Source organism: Rhodamnia argentea, chromosome 8 (genome assembly GCF_020921035.1).
Source record: "Rhodamnia argentea isolate NSW1041297 chromosome 8, ASM2092103v1, whole genome shotgun sequence".
Lineage (NCBI taxonomy): Eukaryota > Viridiplantae > Streptophyta > Magnoliopsida > Myrtales > Myrtaceae > Rhodamnia > Rhodamnia argentea.
This window is the reverse complement of record NC_063157.1, coordinates 5,681,613-5,699,496: the sequence shown is the minus strand read 5'-3', so window position 1 is coordinate 5,699,496 and position 17,884 is coordinate 5,681,613. Positions and strand designations below refer to the sequence as shown.

The following is a 17,884-nucleotide window of genomic DNA, read 5'->3' as shown; positions in this document are numbered from 1 at the left end:
CATATCCAAGTTTCAATCGGTCACGGCCCCTCGCGAAATTATAATAATCTCATAACTCGTCTATGAGCACATGCTCTCTTTAAGCTCCATTCATTATACGAGAAATGAGTATATTTTTAAAGGAACTTATTTTTAAGGAAAATTAATTCATTCTCCATGTTTGGTTATATCGTGCGGACGTTCATCAAGGGGCTCGAACTCGGTTGTGGGGGCCTGTCGCATGTACGTTGGCTCCTAGGCACGGCTGCTTCGAACTCCGGGCGTGGACGGGAGGCCCTCCAAAACAGGAGCCGGTACTCGAGCTCGACCTTGGGAGAGCCGAGAGTCGAGTTCCCTGACCCGACCCGGCCTTGAGGGACCCGAGCTCAAATGCCGTGGCCTAGTTATACTTTGCAAAATGATTTTTATTTTTAAAAAGATAAAGCCATTCTCATGAATTAAATCCTAGATTTTTCATTCACTTATTCAAATGACGATAGTAAGTTTCTCGGGAGTCCCCAGGAGTTGTCCGAGACCGAATGGGGGACGGGGGTTGGTTTTGGATGTCGCTAGATGGTAAACAAGCAATTTAACCCGCGTTACAGAACAGACTCGCTGAAATTATTACAGTACGTCGACAAAATTGCCATGCGCCAGACCCAGAAATGCCCAGACAGCAACATGGCTTCAGGCTTCGAATCATTGTGTTAATAGAAGAACCATTCTCGGAATCAAGGAAAAAGCATCAACTTCATCTAAGCCGACCCGCCTACATGTGCCATTTCCACAGCCAATTCGACTAAAGAAATCAACCCAAACTGGCATCTATGTGGGAGAGGATGCTCGAGTGTTAAAACAGTCATTTGAGCGTGTCAAAATCCACGATAAGAATCCCACATATTTGATAGAAGCCAAGCAAACAGCTCTACAAGACCGGGAATGATAAGTCTGAACAGTTAAAGCGATAGAAACAATTTGAATTACACTAAGTATGCACAAGAGAGATGGAAACAATTCATAGATAAGAGCTCTGCAAGCAAGAATAACAATTCAAAATAGAGCCGTCACTCAAGGGCATGACAGAAAAGTAAAGGGAGAAGGGAGCATGAACAAAGACAGAACATTCACGGCGCGAAGAAACCTGATCTCCAAGAAAATGGCTCCTTTTGGTGAAGTCGCCAAGGAACGATGCAACTGACAACTGTATAGAATTGAGCATCTGCAGTATCACATTACCGACCGAACCAACCTCTAGGGGGCTGGACATCTGAATCATTCATTAACTTGTCTAGCACTATGTTCAAATCCACGGGTTGTCCACTCTCCGTCAACCTCCGAACAGTAGCCCTAACCTGGTCTCTTGGGAAACCCATGGTCGTCACTTTGTCAACCACGTCATCTATAGGAACCCTGTTTCCAGTTCCACTGGAACCTGAGTTGCCACTAACTGCAGATGCCGTGGGTAGAGCATGAGGAAGTACCCGAGCAGTTGGAAGCTGTGGATAACCAATTCCACCACTCTGCGTATGCGGTTGAGATTTCATAGGGGAGCTACTACCATACGGAGGAGTTCCACCATACTGCATATCACTAGGCCCAGATGGATGGCTGTATGGAGCAGAAAACCCTGAACTAGACCTGCTAAGTGGTGGCTCAAACATCTGTGGTGCAGCCCCATAAAACTGTTGGGGCGGAGGAGGCCCACTAGATGCCTGAGCAGAGGGCTGACGGAGGCTTGGTGGGTAGGTCTGAGATGGAATGTATGGCGTCTCTTCAGGATGGTGGGGCAATGATGGTTGAGGAGGATTTACTGGTCCCATGCTTGGGTGCTGTGGCGGTGAGGGTGGTGGCTGCGAAAACTGAGGCTGAGGAACTGTTTGGTATTGGTGATGAGGCGGACCTGCTTGAGGTAGAGGTGGAGGTGGCTGCTGGGTGGGAGGAAGTTGGAACTGCTGATTTGAAGCTTCTGGGGCTTGAGCTGGGGCGGGAAAATAAGGATCTCGTTGAGGAACATGAGAAATCTGTGTTGGAGGAAACTGATTTGGAAGCTGAACTGGAGGTGGTATATTTTGTTGAGGAGGTGGTAGATTATGCTGAGGAGGTGGTGGGGGGGGAGCATTAGGGTTGGGCATAGCAGGCAAAGGTTGTGCAAAACTAGCTGGAGAAGTCTGCTGAAGTGATTGCAGAGGAATGGATGGCACCGGCTGTTGGGAGTCCACATGTGAAGCCTTCAGATTATCCTGTTGCTGATCTGCCTTGGATACTTGCAGTTTTGCAAGCTGAAACTGAGCCTCCATTATTTCTTGTTTGTCTTTTAACACCTGTACCCCTCCTTGCACCTGCATAGAATGGACAGCCATAAGCAAAGAAACTGGAATGTCCTCAAATTAAGTGGACAAAAAATAACTCATCTACTTTGCCCGCAATCAAGCCATCTCATAACGTAATGTCCGAGTCCTTCACAGATTTGCCATTGGAGTCCATAACATGTAACACAGAACAAGCAGGACAAGGAAGCAAATATGGAAAACTTACATCTCTGAGAATATTCTCCAACTGTCTCATTGTCCCATCTGTAGTCCCATAATTGTTTCCTACTGATACCTTCAAGTCATCAACAGAATTCTCGAGGTTGCGAGTTCTGCTCTCCAGCTGAGTCAATCGTGCACTAACACCTTCCAATGCATGCAGCAAGCTATCAGCATGCTTCTTCATTGTTCGATCTATCTCAGACACCATTGAATCATCAAAGGCACGGTGATCCTTCTCGGCAACGATTTTTGCAGGTTCAAAGGAATCCAGTGAACTATAGTTCTGTGAAAAAAAAAAATATGGAGTTCCTCTACATAAATAAGCCAGCAACTTTTAAGAAATAATCTGAAACACAACCATAACATGCCATTCAATTATTCATCGTGGAAATGTCAATGAATACATGCGGGACATGTCAACGATATACAAACTGGATTTAGAGAAAGCCAGAACAGAGCTACACCCCCGAAACGTTAATAATGTAATCATACCTTCTTTCTCCTTTTTTTTTCCCCTACAAGCATTCGTGCCTTTCTTGCTGTCTTTTCTTCTGAACTTCATAGAAGAGACCTAGACCAAAATTGCAAGAGACTCCTCCCATATACTCCACACATTTGTTTTTGTCATTCTGTATTTTCTCCTACACTGTACTAAACAAAATACTTGGAACTGTCTAACTTAAAAATTTACAAAGCAACAGGAAACCTATAGCCATGCCCACAGCCACTGTGCAAGATACTCCAACAAAGTCATAATTGACTCGAGAAACAAGATTTGTATTAATGCTCTCTCCATAGGACAATTTCCGTCTCCATGCAAATTCAAAGAACATGGGCTTTCACAATGGCTAGCGATTTATACTCGGATAGTAATTTTCCTTCCCTCCTCAAATGTTTTATCAATACTCTTCTTATATCAGATCCAATTACTTCCCTTATGTAGGCTTCAAGTTTCCTAATTTGGTCTAGTAACCACTATAACTAAACCATCAAAACCCATCGAGCATGCCATTAGGACTCCTAGCAGGACCCCCGCAAACATGCTCAATACAAAAGGGACACTAGTGCCTGCAAACTTCTGCTACCTCTATTCACCGTGAAGTACAAACTCCATACTAATCATAGACTCACACAGGAAAGAAAGCAGTTCAACCAATCCAAACACCCAAGTTAAAGAACCGCAAGAGTCTCTCTAAATGTAAAACAATATCAATCACTTAGCACAACAGCAACATGATCATTCAAGTAGCACAACAGCAACATGATCATTCAAGTAAACTCAATATACTCAATCAAACGGGAAAAGACCTATCTGAATCCCATCCGCACGCAAGCAAAACCAAATTCGAGGAGACCAGATCATTACCCGGACAGGCGCGGCGTTCGCGTTGGCCTTGGAATCGATGGAGCCCCACGCCCTAGCCGATCCACCGTCAAAGCTAAGCGCCGGCGAATTGGAGACAACGATGGGGCGAATCGGCTGGAAATCGTAGCTCGGCACGATCTCCTCCCTCTTCACACCATCGTCGCCGTCGTCCCCCGTGCTGCCGTTCCTGCCGCCGTGAACGGCCGCGTGGTCCAGCTCCTCCTCGGGATAACTGTGGTGGTGGTGGTGCTCGGTGGCGAGATCGATGAAGTCCTTGCTCTGCGCCGACCCTTGCGACGCGAGATCCATGATCTGCTTGTCCATGAACTGCGACGTGTTCATCGAGAGTCTCCGCGCTTCGACTCCGGATTCCGGACTCCGCAGAGAGAGAGAGAGAGAGAGAGAGACAGAGGGAGAATCGGAGGTTCGAACGGAGGGGTTTTACGGAGGGTGGGTCGGGTACCCTTTTTTTGGAGCTTTTACGAGTAGTGTCAGGTAAAGGAGGAGCTGATGAAGAAGACGACACGTTTGGGTTTCTCCAGGGAAAAAAAAAATAAACATGTTTGCTTGAGTAAAGTGGATGAGATGTCGTTTCGACAACTGCGTGGTCGTGGGCTACGTAAGACTTTGTTTCTGGGCTTACACGTCTAGTTTTGGGCCCCTCAAGCCCAAAGGCCCAAAGTCCAAAAAGAAACCCAGAACTTGTGCTTAATGACAAAAACGACCCGCTTTTCAAACGAAGGAGAACAAAAAGCCTTTAACTTCAACACAATCTTAAGCACCAAGTTGTCGTCACCTCACTTTCTGCTCTCAGGGAAACTTTCCCAGGCACTGTCAGTCCGTCACCGCGTCTTCCCTCGTGTTCAGTTCTCTCTCTCTCTCTCTCGCGCGCGCGCGCGCGCAAGCGAAAACCCAGAGCAGCGCAGAAGAACGGAATCAATGGCGATGGCCTCGATCACCGCGCTTGACGACGACACAGTCCGCAGTATGTCGATCGGAGCTGTTTTCTCCGACTTCGTGAGTTTCGATACTTGCTCCTCAATTTCTTCCGCTAAATGCGAATTCGAAAATGGCTTGAACGTATATTTCAGCATCATGAGAGAGAGAGAGAGAGAAAGAGAGAGAGTGTGCGTGGTTGAGCGACGAGGGCCTGATATGGGTGGATTTTGATTCGACGGTTTTAGGGTCTAGATTGCAGCTAATTACACTTAAGAGTGTGGTGTGTGATTGCGAGCGCCTTCTGTTGTTGGTTTATCCTCTCTTTCTCGTGGATCAGTGGTGCTGAGTAGTTGGTTGTGCGGAGGAAAAATCGACTGCTGGAAATTCTTAGATGTTGTGAAGGTCATGCTAATGATTCTCTATCTTTACCATGAGTGCTCATGTGGATTCACATCTTGATTATTTTCATCAATATATGTGTTCTGAAGTTTTTCAAATTGGTCTTTTGGTGTTTTTTCTTCACGTACGCCGCATTGGCAGCGAAAAAGAGTTCTTTAACATGGCCTAATGAGAAACTTTCATTGCCGAAATGATATACCATGTCCCCGCAATGAAGTAACTTCTGAAGACATGGGTGGTTTCTGCAAATTTTCCTTGTAAAGGTTGTTAGTTCCTTGATGCGGCGTGAGCTTGATCTGATTGTTATCCCTCGCAGGGTGGGAAAATAAATTCACTTGATTTTCACCGTAAGGATGATCTTTTGGTCACAGCCAGTGAGGATGATTCGGTGAGATTGTATGATATTGCAAATGCCAGGTGAGTTTGCTATTCTAAGCCAGAGGCTCTTTTTCTTTCCAAACGTCAGAATCGCATTTTGATGCCTGAAAGCATATTTGGAAGATATTATCATAGTTTGCATCCTTAGCAAACTTCCTTGAGATGTACTCTATTCAACGGTGGAACTTGTGGTGTTCTCTCTGTAAGATTTCTTCAGTAAAACATCTTTTTCGTTGATGAGCTGCAGGTTGCTCAAGACCACCAATCACAATAAACATGGCACTGATCGCGTGTGCTTTACACATCATCCAAACTCCGTCATATGCTCTTCAATCCACAACTTAGATAGTGGAGGTCTGTTTTTGCCATGAAATTGGCAGTATGCTATCTGATTCAAACAGTTATTTTCAGGAACGATGGTAACTATCTCTTTTTATTTTTTTGAATGCTCAGAGTCCTTAAGGTATCTATCAATGTATGATAACCGATGCCTCCGCTACTTTAAGGGACACAAACAGAGGTTGGAGCTCTATAACTTCATTATTAGCAGAAAGAATGAGTTGATCTAGTGCTGTGATGGCTACTAGTCTGCTATTGTATTCCATGTTCCTATTTTGGGTAGTTAAGCATGACGTTGTTTTGGCCATCTAGCACTTGATACTCATGATTTTTTTCCTATGTCATCTATCTTGATTTTTTTCTTCAGATCTTGCTTTGATGGTTTATCTTTCGTTTCTGCTGTAGAGTTGTTTCCCTGTGTATGTCGCCAATCAATGATAGCTTCATGTCAGGCTCTCTCGATCACAGCGTGAGAATGTGGGATCTCCGTGTGAATGGTTGCCAGGTTGGTTGCTACTTTCAGAAGGGAAAAAAAAAATCAATGGCCAAAGTAGAGTTGTTCACATAAGTAGGGTTAGTGGAATCAAGTTTGGTGAGTAGCGTCGATCAGAAAGAGTCATTACTGGATTGTCTTGGCTTTAATGCAAGTCCTTGGTATTATAAGAATACCTCAGGAGTCCTGACTAGCTTATGAAGATTTATCAATGTTTGCTTTTACCTGTTATTCAAATGTTTCCACTTTCCAGATGTCTTTTCCATGCAACTGACACTTTGAAATATAGAATTTCGGCATAGAGATTAAGGTATTTTTATTTGCAAACCAAATGGCTTGACATCTTGTTAATGAATTGAACTTGGGGATCATAAGTCTGTATTTTTTAACGTGTGTTATTCGAATGAAACTGTGGACACAAATAGTATTAAGATGCAATTATATCCATACTAATTTATATCCTTTCCTAATATTCTATTGGCGAGTGTCTAGTAGACCACATAACAACCAATAATTTATTACTTTCACCCTTTTATTTCGCTTTCTTAGTCTACCTCAATTCGATTCTTCATGTGCAGGAATTCTAGTACATATTTAATGCATCGCAAATTACGTCCTATTATACTAGATATGCCCCAATAGGATGTTCTATTAGAAAATTTTGCAAGATCTTTTAATGGTGCTTCTAGTTGCATCCCCACATGGTGTGGGGTAGGGGTATGGTGGGGGTGGGGACACATAGTAGAAAGATAAATGTCTTACATTATGCTACTATTGAGATCACTTTTAATTTTCTAGTTGGAATAGGGTACCACTTCAATATTGAACTTAAGGTTCTATTGACTAAACCCTAGCATTGTCTGGATTGAAAACAAAAATGAACTCGAAATTAACTAAAAGTAATGCATTAAAGTTGCAATACTGTCCTCCTTGCCCTTTATAGTTGCAGACTATGATGATGCTTACCTTTGTAGTCTCCAGGGAATTCTGCGTCTACGTGGCAGACCTACCGTTGCATATGACCAGCAGGGCCTTGTGTTTGCTGTAGCTATGGAAGGGGGTGCTATCAAATTGTTTGATTCACGCTCTTACGACAAGGTTGTAATATTTTGTAATGAATTGTTACTTCTTAATAGTTGTTTTGGAGTTCAGAGTATTGATCGAATAGTTTTATCATATCTTTTCCATCTTGTAGGGCCCCTTTGATGCCTTTTTAGTCGGTGGAGATACGTCCGAGGTCTGTGATATAAAGTTCAGCAATGATGGAAAATCAGTCTTATTATCAACCACAAACAACAACATCTATGTTCTTGATGCATATGCAGGAGATAAGGTTGTCTTCGTAATCCTTGTTTTGGAGTTTTGCCCATGTTTGGTTTAATGGAGTTGTCATGCATCTGTTGACTCTTTTTCAGAATCATTGTGATACAGCTTGGTCCTCTTTTATTAGTTTTCACCTTTCCTGTAAGTACTTATTTGCAAATGTGCACGTCTTGCAGCAATGTGGATTCAATTTAGAACCATCTCCAAGTACACCGATAGAGGCAAGTTTTACCCCAGACGGCCAGTACGTTGTATCAGGTATCCTTTCAGACTTTTGAAATCATGGAGATGTTGAAACCATCTGTCCATTCTGCAGAACTTAGATGAGAAGACTATCCAATTACCCGTCTGTGTTATTGTAGAAGTTTTAAGATCAGGAATTCATTTTGATATACATGAACCTTTAGGAGTAGAAACTCAGTCTCTTCAAACCCATGCTAATTTCACTTTACGTTTATTCAAGGCTCGGGAGATGGTACTTTGCATGCATGGAATATCAGCAGGCGAAATGAGGTATATTCTTTTGTTCAGTGTGACCAGTAATTTGATGCTCTCTTCTCTCTTAAAAGAGCATTTGGTGGCACCAGTAAAGTACACAAATAGCTAAATTTGAGTTTCGTAGCTTGAAGAAACTTGGACAGTTTAGGACAATGACATTTTGCAGAGCATGCCTATCTGAGTGACCTTCTAGAGAAAAGTGTTCAAATTTCTTCTCGAGATAGTACTTCTAGTTCTAGCATTGCATAAAAAAAGACGACATAGCAAAACGTGTGTTCTCGCCATCTCATCGAGACTGAAGTGTGGGGTAAGTCAGTAACACTCCCTCAAAGAAGTGCCATGATAAGCAATTATTTCACCGTTTTATATACTAATCATAGTGTATATCTCTCTCGTTGATCATAGTACAATTAGCAAATCTGGTGCAAAATGCAATGGTTCGTCTTAGAATAAAAGCTGACACCCTTCTTGTGGCTTGATACACCAGGTAGCATGTTGGAATAGCCATATCGGTGTCGCGGCATGCTTGAAATGGGCACCTCGCCGGGTCATGTTTGTAGCGGCATCTTCTGTCCTCACCTTCTGGATTCCAAATTCCGAGCCCGAGCTCGCTTCTGCCAAAGGAGAGACTGGAGTTCCGCCAGAACAAGTGTCACTGTGAAGCCTCCATCTACAGCTCTAGCTTAGACCCTACCATGAGCTTCTTTGAGCGAGCAGTAGATTTCAGAATATGTTGTAGTTCTTCTCATCTGCCTGGCATAAATTTTGCAGTTATTACTAGATTAAGATAGTTCCATGCTCCACAGAACAAATTGACATCGCTCCCCTCCTGTACTTTTAAGTTACAATTTTCAAAAGCTTTCTCTTTTCTTTTTTAATTATCTGATCTTTCCCAGAAAAAGCGAGAGTCCATGGGCGTGGGGTTTCCCCACTGGTCATCCAGTTTTTAACTTTAATCCTCATACCAAGCAGAAACAGTTAGAAACCGTGCAAGACCTGATTCTCCGCTCCACCGGAGCAGGGTCGGAGCAATTAGTTGACTTTTACTGGTGCAAAACCTGTTTATATGTTCAGAGTTACACATCATAGCGATCTGATCAAGGCCACGGTATCTCTCACCGACCTTGGGAAAGGCTTGTCGGAAAGCACGAGCAGGCTCTCACGCTGTTATAAAGTTCTTGTATGCGCCTTCGTGGTAGTTTTAGGCAAAACTGAAAGTACTTGGTGTAAGTACAGTTTTATATAGACCCCTCTCTCTTCCAATTCCCATTTACAACATTAACTTTTCCAAACGACAACGCACTCAGAACAGAACCTACGTTAGCACATAGGAAAAATTTAGAAAGAAGAACCACGCGACGACAAAGGAGCAACAATCACCGATGTGTCGCTCGATACCTGCACTCGCGAGCCACCTCACTCGTTTTGCTTTTGCCTCTGCCTCTCTTGGGTATCGGTTCCCGAACTGAAACTTGTTCCTCATGCACGCCCTCTCCTCACCATCTCCCCACCTACGTGTCCATCTCCCTCCCTCTCTCTCTCCCCTATAAAAAATCATCGCGCCTTCACCTCCAACTTAACTCTCTCTCTCACACACACACTCTTTCTCGTCTCTCTCTATCACTTGCGTCAACCAGCTTTGTTCAGCCACCGCCCATGGCGGACCGCGAGAGGGACCGAGACCGTCCCCACCAGATCCAAGTCCACCCGCAGCACCGCTTCAACGGCGGCCCCGGGGGCAAGGGCATCATGCCCGACAGGGGCCCGTCCGCGGGCAAGGTCCTCGCTGTCATGGCGATGCTCCCCGCGGGGGGGATCCTCCTCGGCCTGGCCGGGATCACCTTCGTCGGGACCATCATCGGGCTCTGCCTGGCGACCCCAGTGTTCATCCTCTTCAGCCCTGTGCTGGTGCCGGCCGCGCTGGTGGTCGGGCTCGCCGTGGCGGGCTTCCTCACGTCGGGAGCGTTCGGGCTGACGGCGCTGTCTTCGCTCTCGCGAGTGGCGAACTACATACGGCAGGCGACGGGGACGTCGCCAGAGCAGATGGCAGAGCATGCGAAGCGGCGGCTCGCGGACACCGCCGGGTTCATGGGCCAGAAGACGAAGGAGGCGGGCCAGCAGGTGCAGAGCAAGGCCCAAGAAGCCGGCGGCGAGCGTGGCGGCGGCGGTGCGAGGACTTAAAGAAAACGAGGGCTCGATTAAGAGTTGGACGAGGAGGCGAGGGTGCATGGTGGGGTTTAATGAGGGATCATATAGGAGGAGGATGTTTCAGGGGATGTATGTAAAGGGTTCGAATGAAATCAAGAAGGGGGAGAGAATAAGGAACTTTTTTCATTTTGGGAATTTGCATGCAAGTTTATGTTTTGTCGGAACTTGTAGTTAGTCACCATGTTATGTCTTTTAATGAATGTTTGTCGTTGTTAGTTGTCGGTTGGTCTTTTGGTTACTTTTGATGTTTTATCGCATGTACTTGTCCTTTTGCTTGTTGGGAGGTGGTTATGGAATTACCACCTGATCTTGAACCTCCCACCTAATAAGAGGGCTTTGCTTTGGGCACTGTAATGACGAGCCTAATCGACTTTTAAGAAGGAAAGAACCAATATTAAGGTCAGCTTTTTGTCGTGTTTTGGGGAGTAATTTACAGACTTAATTTTGGTCGGTCAACATCTCACGAGTGGCTCCGTCAATCGATGCGAGCCCATTGGAAGTTCGGCTGTGAGCCCCTTACTTGTGGACCGTGAGGGCGCTGCGGCTCTCGGCAGCCCAGAGTTTAAAAAAAAAATCAAAGAAACAAAATAAACTAATAAAAATTCAAAAAATATTTTTTTGTCAGGAAAATTTTAAAAAAAAAAAAGATTATAAAATTCGTCTGTTTTAGCATCAGTCTAACTAGGTCAACCGGTAGCCAGGTCAGCGATTTCGATCAATTTTGACTGGACGGATTCAATTGGCAAATTGTCAAAAGTGTTAAGACTCAATTTGTATAATTGAAATATTTTATGATTGAACTGGCACAAATAGGTTTAGTATAAAACTCTTTTTATACTTTTCCCCGTAGAATTTCACCACATTTTCTCTCTCTTTATCATAATTGTTAGGAGGAGCCAATCACAAGTGTAAAATCGCCGCCAAACCCTCCTGCAACAAATTTCTGAGGGAGATATCTCCCTCTCCCTCACCCCTCATCTTCTCCTTTTCCCTTTTGTTTTCCTATTTCTCGTATCCTCAACTTCTTCTTGAAGATTTTTTCGTTGATTTCGGACAATCTCATCGACTTTTTTCTCATGGAGAGTTTTGTTTGATAAAGTCAAAAGTTCGAAGCGTGAGCATAGCGGAAGAATCGGCTATTCGGGATCTGTTTGCTCGCTTCGGTTTTGGTGCTTGAGTCATATAGTCGAGCGTGGCTCCTTTCTACTGCTTCAATAATCGGCTTATTTGAAAGTAATTTCGTGTCAGCTGTATCTCCTTTGCATATATTCTCTCCCGATATAAAGTTAGATTTAAATTTGACTGCTATTCCGTTCTGATCTAGAAATATTTCTGAAATTTACAATGCGTTTTCTATACTCTTTCAACTTGTTGATGTTGGTATCTCTTTTGGCGATAGTCCTGGGAACGTCGAACCTAGTAGCTCACCACTTTTTGGCGAAATCGCAAGTGGAGAAGGACAGCCTGTCGTGTGCTCATCATTGGTGCGAGATCCAATGATCGGCCGCCGTTTGAGCTTTAATGTCATGATAGAATCGTCTTTGTGGTGGAATGAACAAAGTCTCTGTATTAAGTTGATTTACCTTTCATATTTACTTGCTTTGTTTAATTTTCATCTTTATCTCGAAACAATGGACCTTTCTTTTGAATGAAATGAAAATATTGCTTTCGAAAAAAAAAAATTGACAGGTGCATGGACGTACTGACATCCGTATTTTCCAACAAATGCACAACAAATCATTCGGGCCTGTTCACTGGGCATGTACATTGGGCCCGACGTGGGCAGGACGTCCAATCCGTCAATCACTCACCCTATCGGGCCATGGGTCCACTTGATCCGTGGTCGGTTCGAGGGGTGGCCCATGACGAGACGCATTGACAGCCCCTACCCACGACGAGACCTCGGAATTCGATTCCTACTTCGGTTTTGGCCTTCACATCACCCTCCATTTCATCTCTTTTCCGCCGCTTTTGGTCTGATGATGACTCGTGCGTTGTCCTGTTTTTTTTTTTTTTTTTTGGGTCAGCGTGCATTGTTCTTTCGCACGCTTGGATTTGAACTAATGGAAATGGAGCACGAAAAGCCTTTTGTCCTAACAAGTGGTCCTCCCTATTCAAATCTAGCTACCTAGTTTAACCGATATTCTTGTTTTCAATAATAGCATAACATACCGATAATATTACATCTGACGCCACTCGTGATTTTCCGATAAAAACGGAAAATAAAGTTTACTTTTTTACTTTTCAAAAGTTACTTTAAATGGTAACACGCACAAATTCGATGTTTGGCGAACCTTCTAATGTTTGTGCTGATGGCACATCCGAAATACCCACTAAATTTCTGACTTTTTTTTATTATTATTTGAATCATCCAGGGGCGAAATTGTAACTGGCCGCTACACTGAAGGGGAACTAGTGGAATACTCCATTGCAATGGCCCCTACTTAAAAATGAGCGCCCCCCTAAGCGGGAATCGTACCAATAATCAACGGCTCCCGAGCTGAAAGTACGGGAATACCCTTACCACCGGGTCAATCCTAAGGCGCATATATCTTGGAATGGTGAAATGAATAATGTTTGGTCAACCAAGATGTCACAAATTCCGCTAAGCATTTTGATATCTATAAGCTTGTAATTGCTTTATGTACGCGTAGATTGATAGACAAGTATATCACTGCACAACCCAAGAGTGTCGACTCAATTAGTTCAAGTGCTAGGGAAATTTCGGCTCAAAACGTAAAAGTTACCCGTTTAAATCTCATCAAGTGCGTGCAAACTGCTCCGTGCCAAGCCTATCTGTCCTGATCAGAGGTTTGGACTAACCGGTTAATGGGGCCTGCAGCGTCATGCACAAGTTTCCAAATATGTAGGTCTCCATGTACCCGCCCCGGTATTATCCAAACAACAAACCAAACTTGTTTACCAAAAATTGAGCATGTGATCTTTGGGAGATGAGCGACATGCACAGAGAGGTAGTCTTCCATCCGGATGATTTGCAAGGATTACTATTTTTTGTGTACATACTTACAAACGGTTAATAAACATCGAAAGATTTCCCATAATGCTAATAGTTAGATCGAATCAATCAAGGTGCAAGAACAAACGCTTGTCGTTGTCGAGTCCAAGTCTCTTATAGAATCGAATTCAAGCCTTGCAACTATTTTCGGCCGTCTCACAACCAGCTTTGATTGCCATAATCAACTTTAAAAATGGGTTTAAGGTAAGATTATCCCCAATTCTTAATAGTCCACCGTCCAAATCAACTTTTCAATTTTTTTGTTTTTGCCAAAAAGATATGGAACAGTTAAGTAGGACTGTAGGAGAGAGGACATCTATCCTTCCTGCCGAAAGCAGCCTAGCCAATCAAACCTATGTAATTCGACCCAAAAAAAAAAATCAAACCTATATAAAAACAGTTTCAAATATGATATAAAGCACCTTTCTGACTTGTGAATCTTTTCATGTTATGTAAGCTTCACTTTCTGGATCGATCCCATGCACAGCTGATGAGTAGAAGATCATAGAAAGAAAATTGTGCGGCGTTCGTAGGAACAAGATCATTGATTGTAGTGTTTTCAAGAATATCAACAACTCTCTCCCTATGGCTCTCAAGATCTTCGAGAATCCGACTAATCCTCACTGGATCCAATGAGTCGCCCTTTCCGGTTCGGTTCCGGAAAAATTAGCGAAGTTCACAAGTCCGAGCATTGATTGGAATACCGGCCGGAAGAGATGCAAATGATTCAAGATAACTTTTTAGGGTTTCGTGAGCGATATGCTTGTGGGGAACAAGATGGAACAATAAATCATCATCATATCATCAGCCTAACAAGGAAGAAGCTATGAACTCCAAATAGAACAGAACTAACTCCAATCTCTTGAACATTTATGCTTTCTAGTTGAAACCTTGTACAATTCACCCTAATCACTTCTCATAAAGTTGAAGGTACATGGCTTTTAGTAGAACATTTTATTAGTGCATTGAACCAGTGCACATTTTATTAGTGCATTGAACCAGTGCTAGCTTCATCCAATCTGGCAACAGGAAGAGATCTAGACTTCCCATTTGGACATGGAGGAGATGTCATACATATGATTCATGACAAAACAGCACATGATAATCATTTATTTCCATAGCTAATCCTTGTCTTTTCTAATCTCATGGAGAGCTGGCTAAAAACACCAATTTATTGCAGATCCTATGCACGATTTGTGTCACATACCTCCTTCATCTCCCTCTTGGCCATCTCCGACATGGCCATTACCCCAAGCAAGAGGATGATAATACCCACCACAGTTCGGATCGAAACCGCCATCTCCATAAACTTGAACCATACTGTTGTTATTATTCCTCCTCCGATGATGCACGGGCCTAGACACCGTGCTCGGTATCTCGCGGCAGGTGTACCGGATGAGATCGGCGTTCGTCGCGTCCAGCTCCTTTTGAAGCTTAATGACCTGCCTTTGGAGCACCGATATCGCCCCCACGCACCCGTACACCGGATCCTTGAGCCTCGCCTCGGCCTCGTAGGCGAGGGAATTGACAGTGTCCTCCCTCTGGTGGGGGAGGACCTCGTTGAGGAGCTTGCTCACGTTGCTCGCGCCGAATATCTTGTGGACGTTGGCGAACTTCTGGGGCTCCTCGGGAGGGAAGTAGGGCGCGAAGATGCAATCGGCCAGGCACTTCCTCCTCAAGAACTTGCAAGCAGCGCACGGAGAGCTACAGTAACCGGATGATGAAGCCATACACAGCAGTCTCACTAGACACTGCAGCAAAAGACAAAAATTTCGGAATCTTGTCTTGTGTAGAGAGATACATAGAAGTCATTCCAAGGTTCATGTGAATTCATTATTATTCGAGAATACTTGCGTTTAGTCATAGTCCATGAATTGACATGTTGGAAACAGACAAAATTTGTGTCTACATAGTCCATGAATTTCAAACGGCTGCTTGTAGGAAACATGCCTACATAGTCATAATATACAAAATTGCCAAGATAGAAAACAAACAGAATCATGTCAGATCCATGTGAAGTTTTTAAAAAGTAGGAATGGACTGCAACCTTATCTTTGAAAGGGCATTTGCATGACGATTTGAAGCAATTGTAAAGCCTGGTTTTGCTTATTCGTTCCTTACAAATTCTTTGCTATAAAACTCGGCACCCTTGAATAAATTGTTAGCTATCTTATCATATATTAAAAGAATTTATTTAGCCAGTTTTTAACTAATACTGAATCAGATGGATGTTTTTATATTAATACGATCTTGAATGATTGCTTATGTAGATGCGGAATTGCACCTTCTTCTCTACAACTTCAAAGATCGATCGATCTCTCTCTCTCCCCCTTTTCTCCACCTGCTAACTTGTCCCTCTTGAATTTGGACACACAGGGTAGGACTTTTGTGCCATTTTTAATCATCAAGAGAATATATTTGTGATCTACAAACACATGAAGATCCAGACTTAGAAGACTTCCTTGAAAACTCTCTCTCTCTCTCTGCTCCCCTAGAACTAAAACTAGAAGGCGCCCATCATTTCTTGTTCTGTATTGCTTCAAGAAAATTCATTTTGCCAAACACTGCATCATGGGAACTGATCTCGGTAGGAATTCACCATCTCAAGCATGGTTTGACAAAGAAAAATTATACCCATCATGGTATAATTGAGACATATAAGCTCTAGCATAAAAAGATGAGAGAGAGAGAAAGAGAATCTTTGCTCACCTGTTCCATCACTAGGGTTTTCTTCAAAGGTCAAGAATGAAAAAGAAATGAACGTAAGAACCATTACCTTTTTTTTCCTTTCAGGATCTGCTATGATCCTTCCGAGGATGAACGAGAATATGTCACAGCGACCATTGAAAACATGCGGGGGGCTGGAATTTAATATATCCCTTGAATCAATTATGGCAGGGAGGACATGACTGTGAGACTTCAATGAGGATGAAGGGGAAACAAACCCTATTTTGTTGCAGAAGGAGACACAGAGATCTGCAAAAAAAGCACAGTTCTAACAAGAGGTGGGGGATAGAGAGAGAAGTGAAAAAGCGTGTAGACAAAAGGGCATTTAGTGAGTGGGGTTGGAGGAGGGAATTTGGAAAGCGGAAGACAAAATTTGTAATAAATTCGAAAACTTTATGGCACTCAAGGTATTAAAGTTGATTTACAAAACTTTAGTTTATCAATTAGTGTCACAGACCATTGGAAAATGCTAGATTTCGGCCGGATTATTGAAATTCTCAGTTACGCGAATTTGTCGTAGCACTTATTAAACAGATTTCTTTCGATAATTTTAGTATCTTTCGCGTTTCTCGTCGAGGAATATATGCTGGAAAAAAATAGTGTCGACTATGAGTCTGCGCGTTTTGATTTTTGATGCTCATTGTCCAGTAACCTCTGGCAAGTGGACTTGGAACTTGCCCTACTCAATCACTTGCTTCACACTCATGCCTGTATATATTTTACTTCTGGTATGAATGTGATGGTGATACTTCACCAGCTATAACATTCATTTGTCAAGCCTACATTTGCAGGGATTTACATGATTATTTTTCTATTTTTGTGTTGATAGATTATTTCATCATATATTCCACTAAGATATGAAATTAACAGCTATCTCAAAACATTAGCTAAACTATGTGAAACAGTATCTACAAACAGTACTAGTAACGAACATTCTAAGTTATTGAACAGCTTGACTAAAGCAGATACCTGTGAGACCGGAAGTCGATGGTTCGGCATACTAACTTTGCTAGCCCCTCGCTCGAGATCAAAAGGGATTTCAATTGCCAAGTTTGATCAGCTAAAAAGATGTCCGTATCATGAGTTTCACTTTGATGCCACATATGCATTATGCAGAACTTTGAAGTAATCACTATAAGCTAGCAATTGTGTGTAGTGAGTAGTGACCGCCATCGAGCCGGCATGACATCAAGGTTCTCGAAGCGAGAGGTTAGGCAATGTCGTCGGGGAAATCGCATCAGCAACCGGGCATTAAGTCAGCAACCATTCGACTAGGTCCGCTATTACTTCAGATGCATTGTTAGAATTCTTCAAATGAGGGGAAGAAAACACTTAATCATAAAGTTTGACAAAACTTATAAAGTGAAAAGTGATGATAACACACTAACTGTATCTAAAAACTTAATTTGTCTGGTGATAGATAGATGCCCATCATCCATCCATTTATCTAAAGAAACCCAAAAACGCCTGAAAACTGAAAAACAAAAAACAAACCAAAAAGGAACAGCTGCAGCAGCAGCAAGCATCCCGTCCTCATCAGCATCTGCAAACTGCAATTGTTCTCAACCAGTTAACACGAATGATTGTGTTTCGCTACAGCAAAAAGCTGTGTACTATTACATACTTACCTTACCAAAAAAAAAAAAAAAAGCTGTGTACTATTGAGTTTCAGTTGAACAGCGGGGTTG

The 17,884-nt window shown here is 43.1% G+C and overlaps 5 protein-coding genes and 1 long non-coding RNA gene across 10 annotated transcripts in view; 2 read left to right on the top strand and 4 right to left on the bottom strand.

Annotated features, from left to right (window-relative positions):
• The window catches only part of LOC115741286 (sirohydrochlorin ferrochelatase, chloroplastic), a 28,057-nt gene extending 18,091 nt beyond the window's left edge, over positions 1–9,966 (bottom strand). The window contains exon 1 of the mRNA XM_030675124.2: positions 9,870–9,966. The gene's annotated coding sequence lies outside the window, so the exon portion shown is untranslated. The remainder of the gene's footprint in view (positions 1–9,869) is intronic.
• LOC115741240 (protein transport protein SEC31) lies at positions 920–4,391 on the bottom strand. The gene is made up of 3 exons (XM_030675046.2): positions 3,877–4,391; positions 2,515–2,793; positions 920–2,318 (listed from the first exon to the last, which is right to left on the bottom strand). Exons 1-3 carry the CDS (start codon positions 4,216–4,218, stop codon positions 1,212–1,214), a joined length of 1,728 nt encoding a protein of 575 aa, XP_030530906.2. The 5' UTR covers positions 4,219–4,391; the 3' UTR covers positions 920–1,211.
• On the top strand, positions 4,642–8,972 carry LOC115741315 (protein ANTHESIS POMOTING FACTOR 1). The gene is made up of 10 exons (XM_030675172.2): positions 4,642–4,893; positions 5,531–5,631; positions 5,840–5,946; positions 6,046–6,112; positions 6,337–6,436; positions 7,406–7,522; positions 7,620–7,757; positions 7,924–8,005; positions 8,211–8,260; positions 8,733–8,972. The coding sequence occupies exons 1-10, from the start codon at positions 4,816–4,818 to the stop codon at positions 8,904–8,906; spliced, it is 1,014 nt and encodes a 337-aa protein (XP_030531032.1). The 5' UTR covers positions 4,642–4,815; the 3' UTR covers positions 8,907–8,972.
• Positions 9,902–10,523, top strand: LOC115741316 (oleosin Ara h 10.0102). Its single transcript, XM_030675173.2, has one exon. The coding sequence runs from the start codon at positions 9,902–9,904 to the stop codon at positions 10,424–10,426; it is 525 nt and encodes a 174-aa protein (XP_030531033.1). The 3' UTR covers positions 10,427–10,523.
• A 3,187-nt stretch (positions 10,524–13,710) lies between these two features.
• Positions 13,711–14,170, bottom strand: LOC115741297. Its single transcript, XR_004015455.1, has 2 exons — positions 13,856–14,170; positions 13,711–13,822 (listed from the first exon to the last, which is right to left on the bottom strand). It is a non-coding gene; the product is annotated as an uncharacterized LOC115741297 (long non-coding RNA).
• Positions 14,171–14,450: 280 nt separating this feature from the next.
• Positions 14,451–16,540, bottom strand: LOC115741271 (LOB domain-containing protein 25-like). 5 transcript variants are annotated; one of them, XM_048284538.1, is made up of 4 exons: positions 16,246–16,540; positions 15,754–15,759; positions 15,389–15,400; positions 14,451–15,223 (listed from the first exon to the last, which is right to left on the bottom strand). In XM_048284538.1, exon 4 carries the CDS (start codon positions 15,197–15,199, stop codon positions 14,669–14,671), a length of 531 nt encoding a protein of 176 aa, XP_048140495.1. In that variant the 5' UTR covers positions 15,200–15,223; positions 15,389–15,400; positions 15,754–15,759; positions 16,246–16,540; the 3' UTR covers positions 14,451–14,668. The 5 variants fall into 5 exon arrangements, with proteins under 5 accessions (XP_048140495.1, XP_030530949.1, XP_048140493.1 ...); XM_030675089.2 differs by lacking the exon at positions 15,754–15,759 and having other exon boundaries at positions 15,389–15,419; XM_048284536.1 differs by lacking the exon at positions 15,754–15,759.
• Between the last annotated feature and the right edge of the window lie 1,344 nt (positions 16,541–17,884).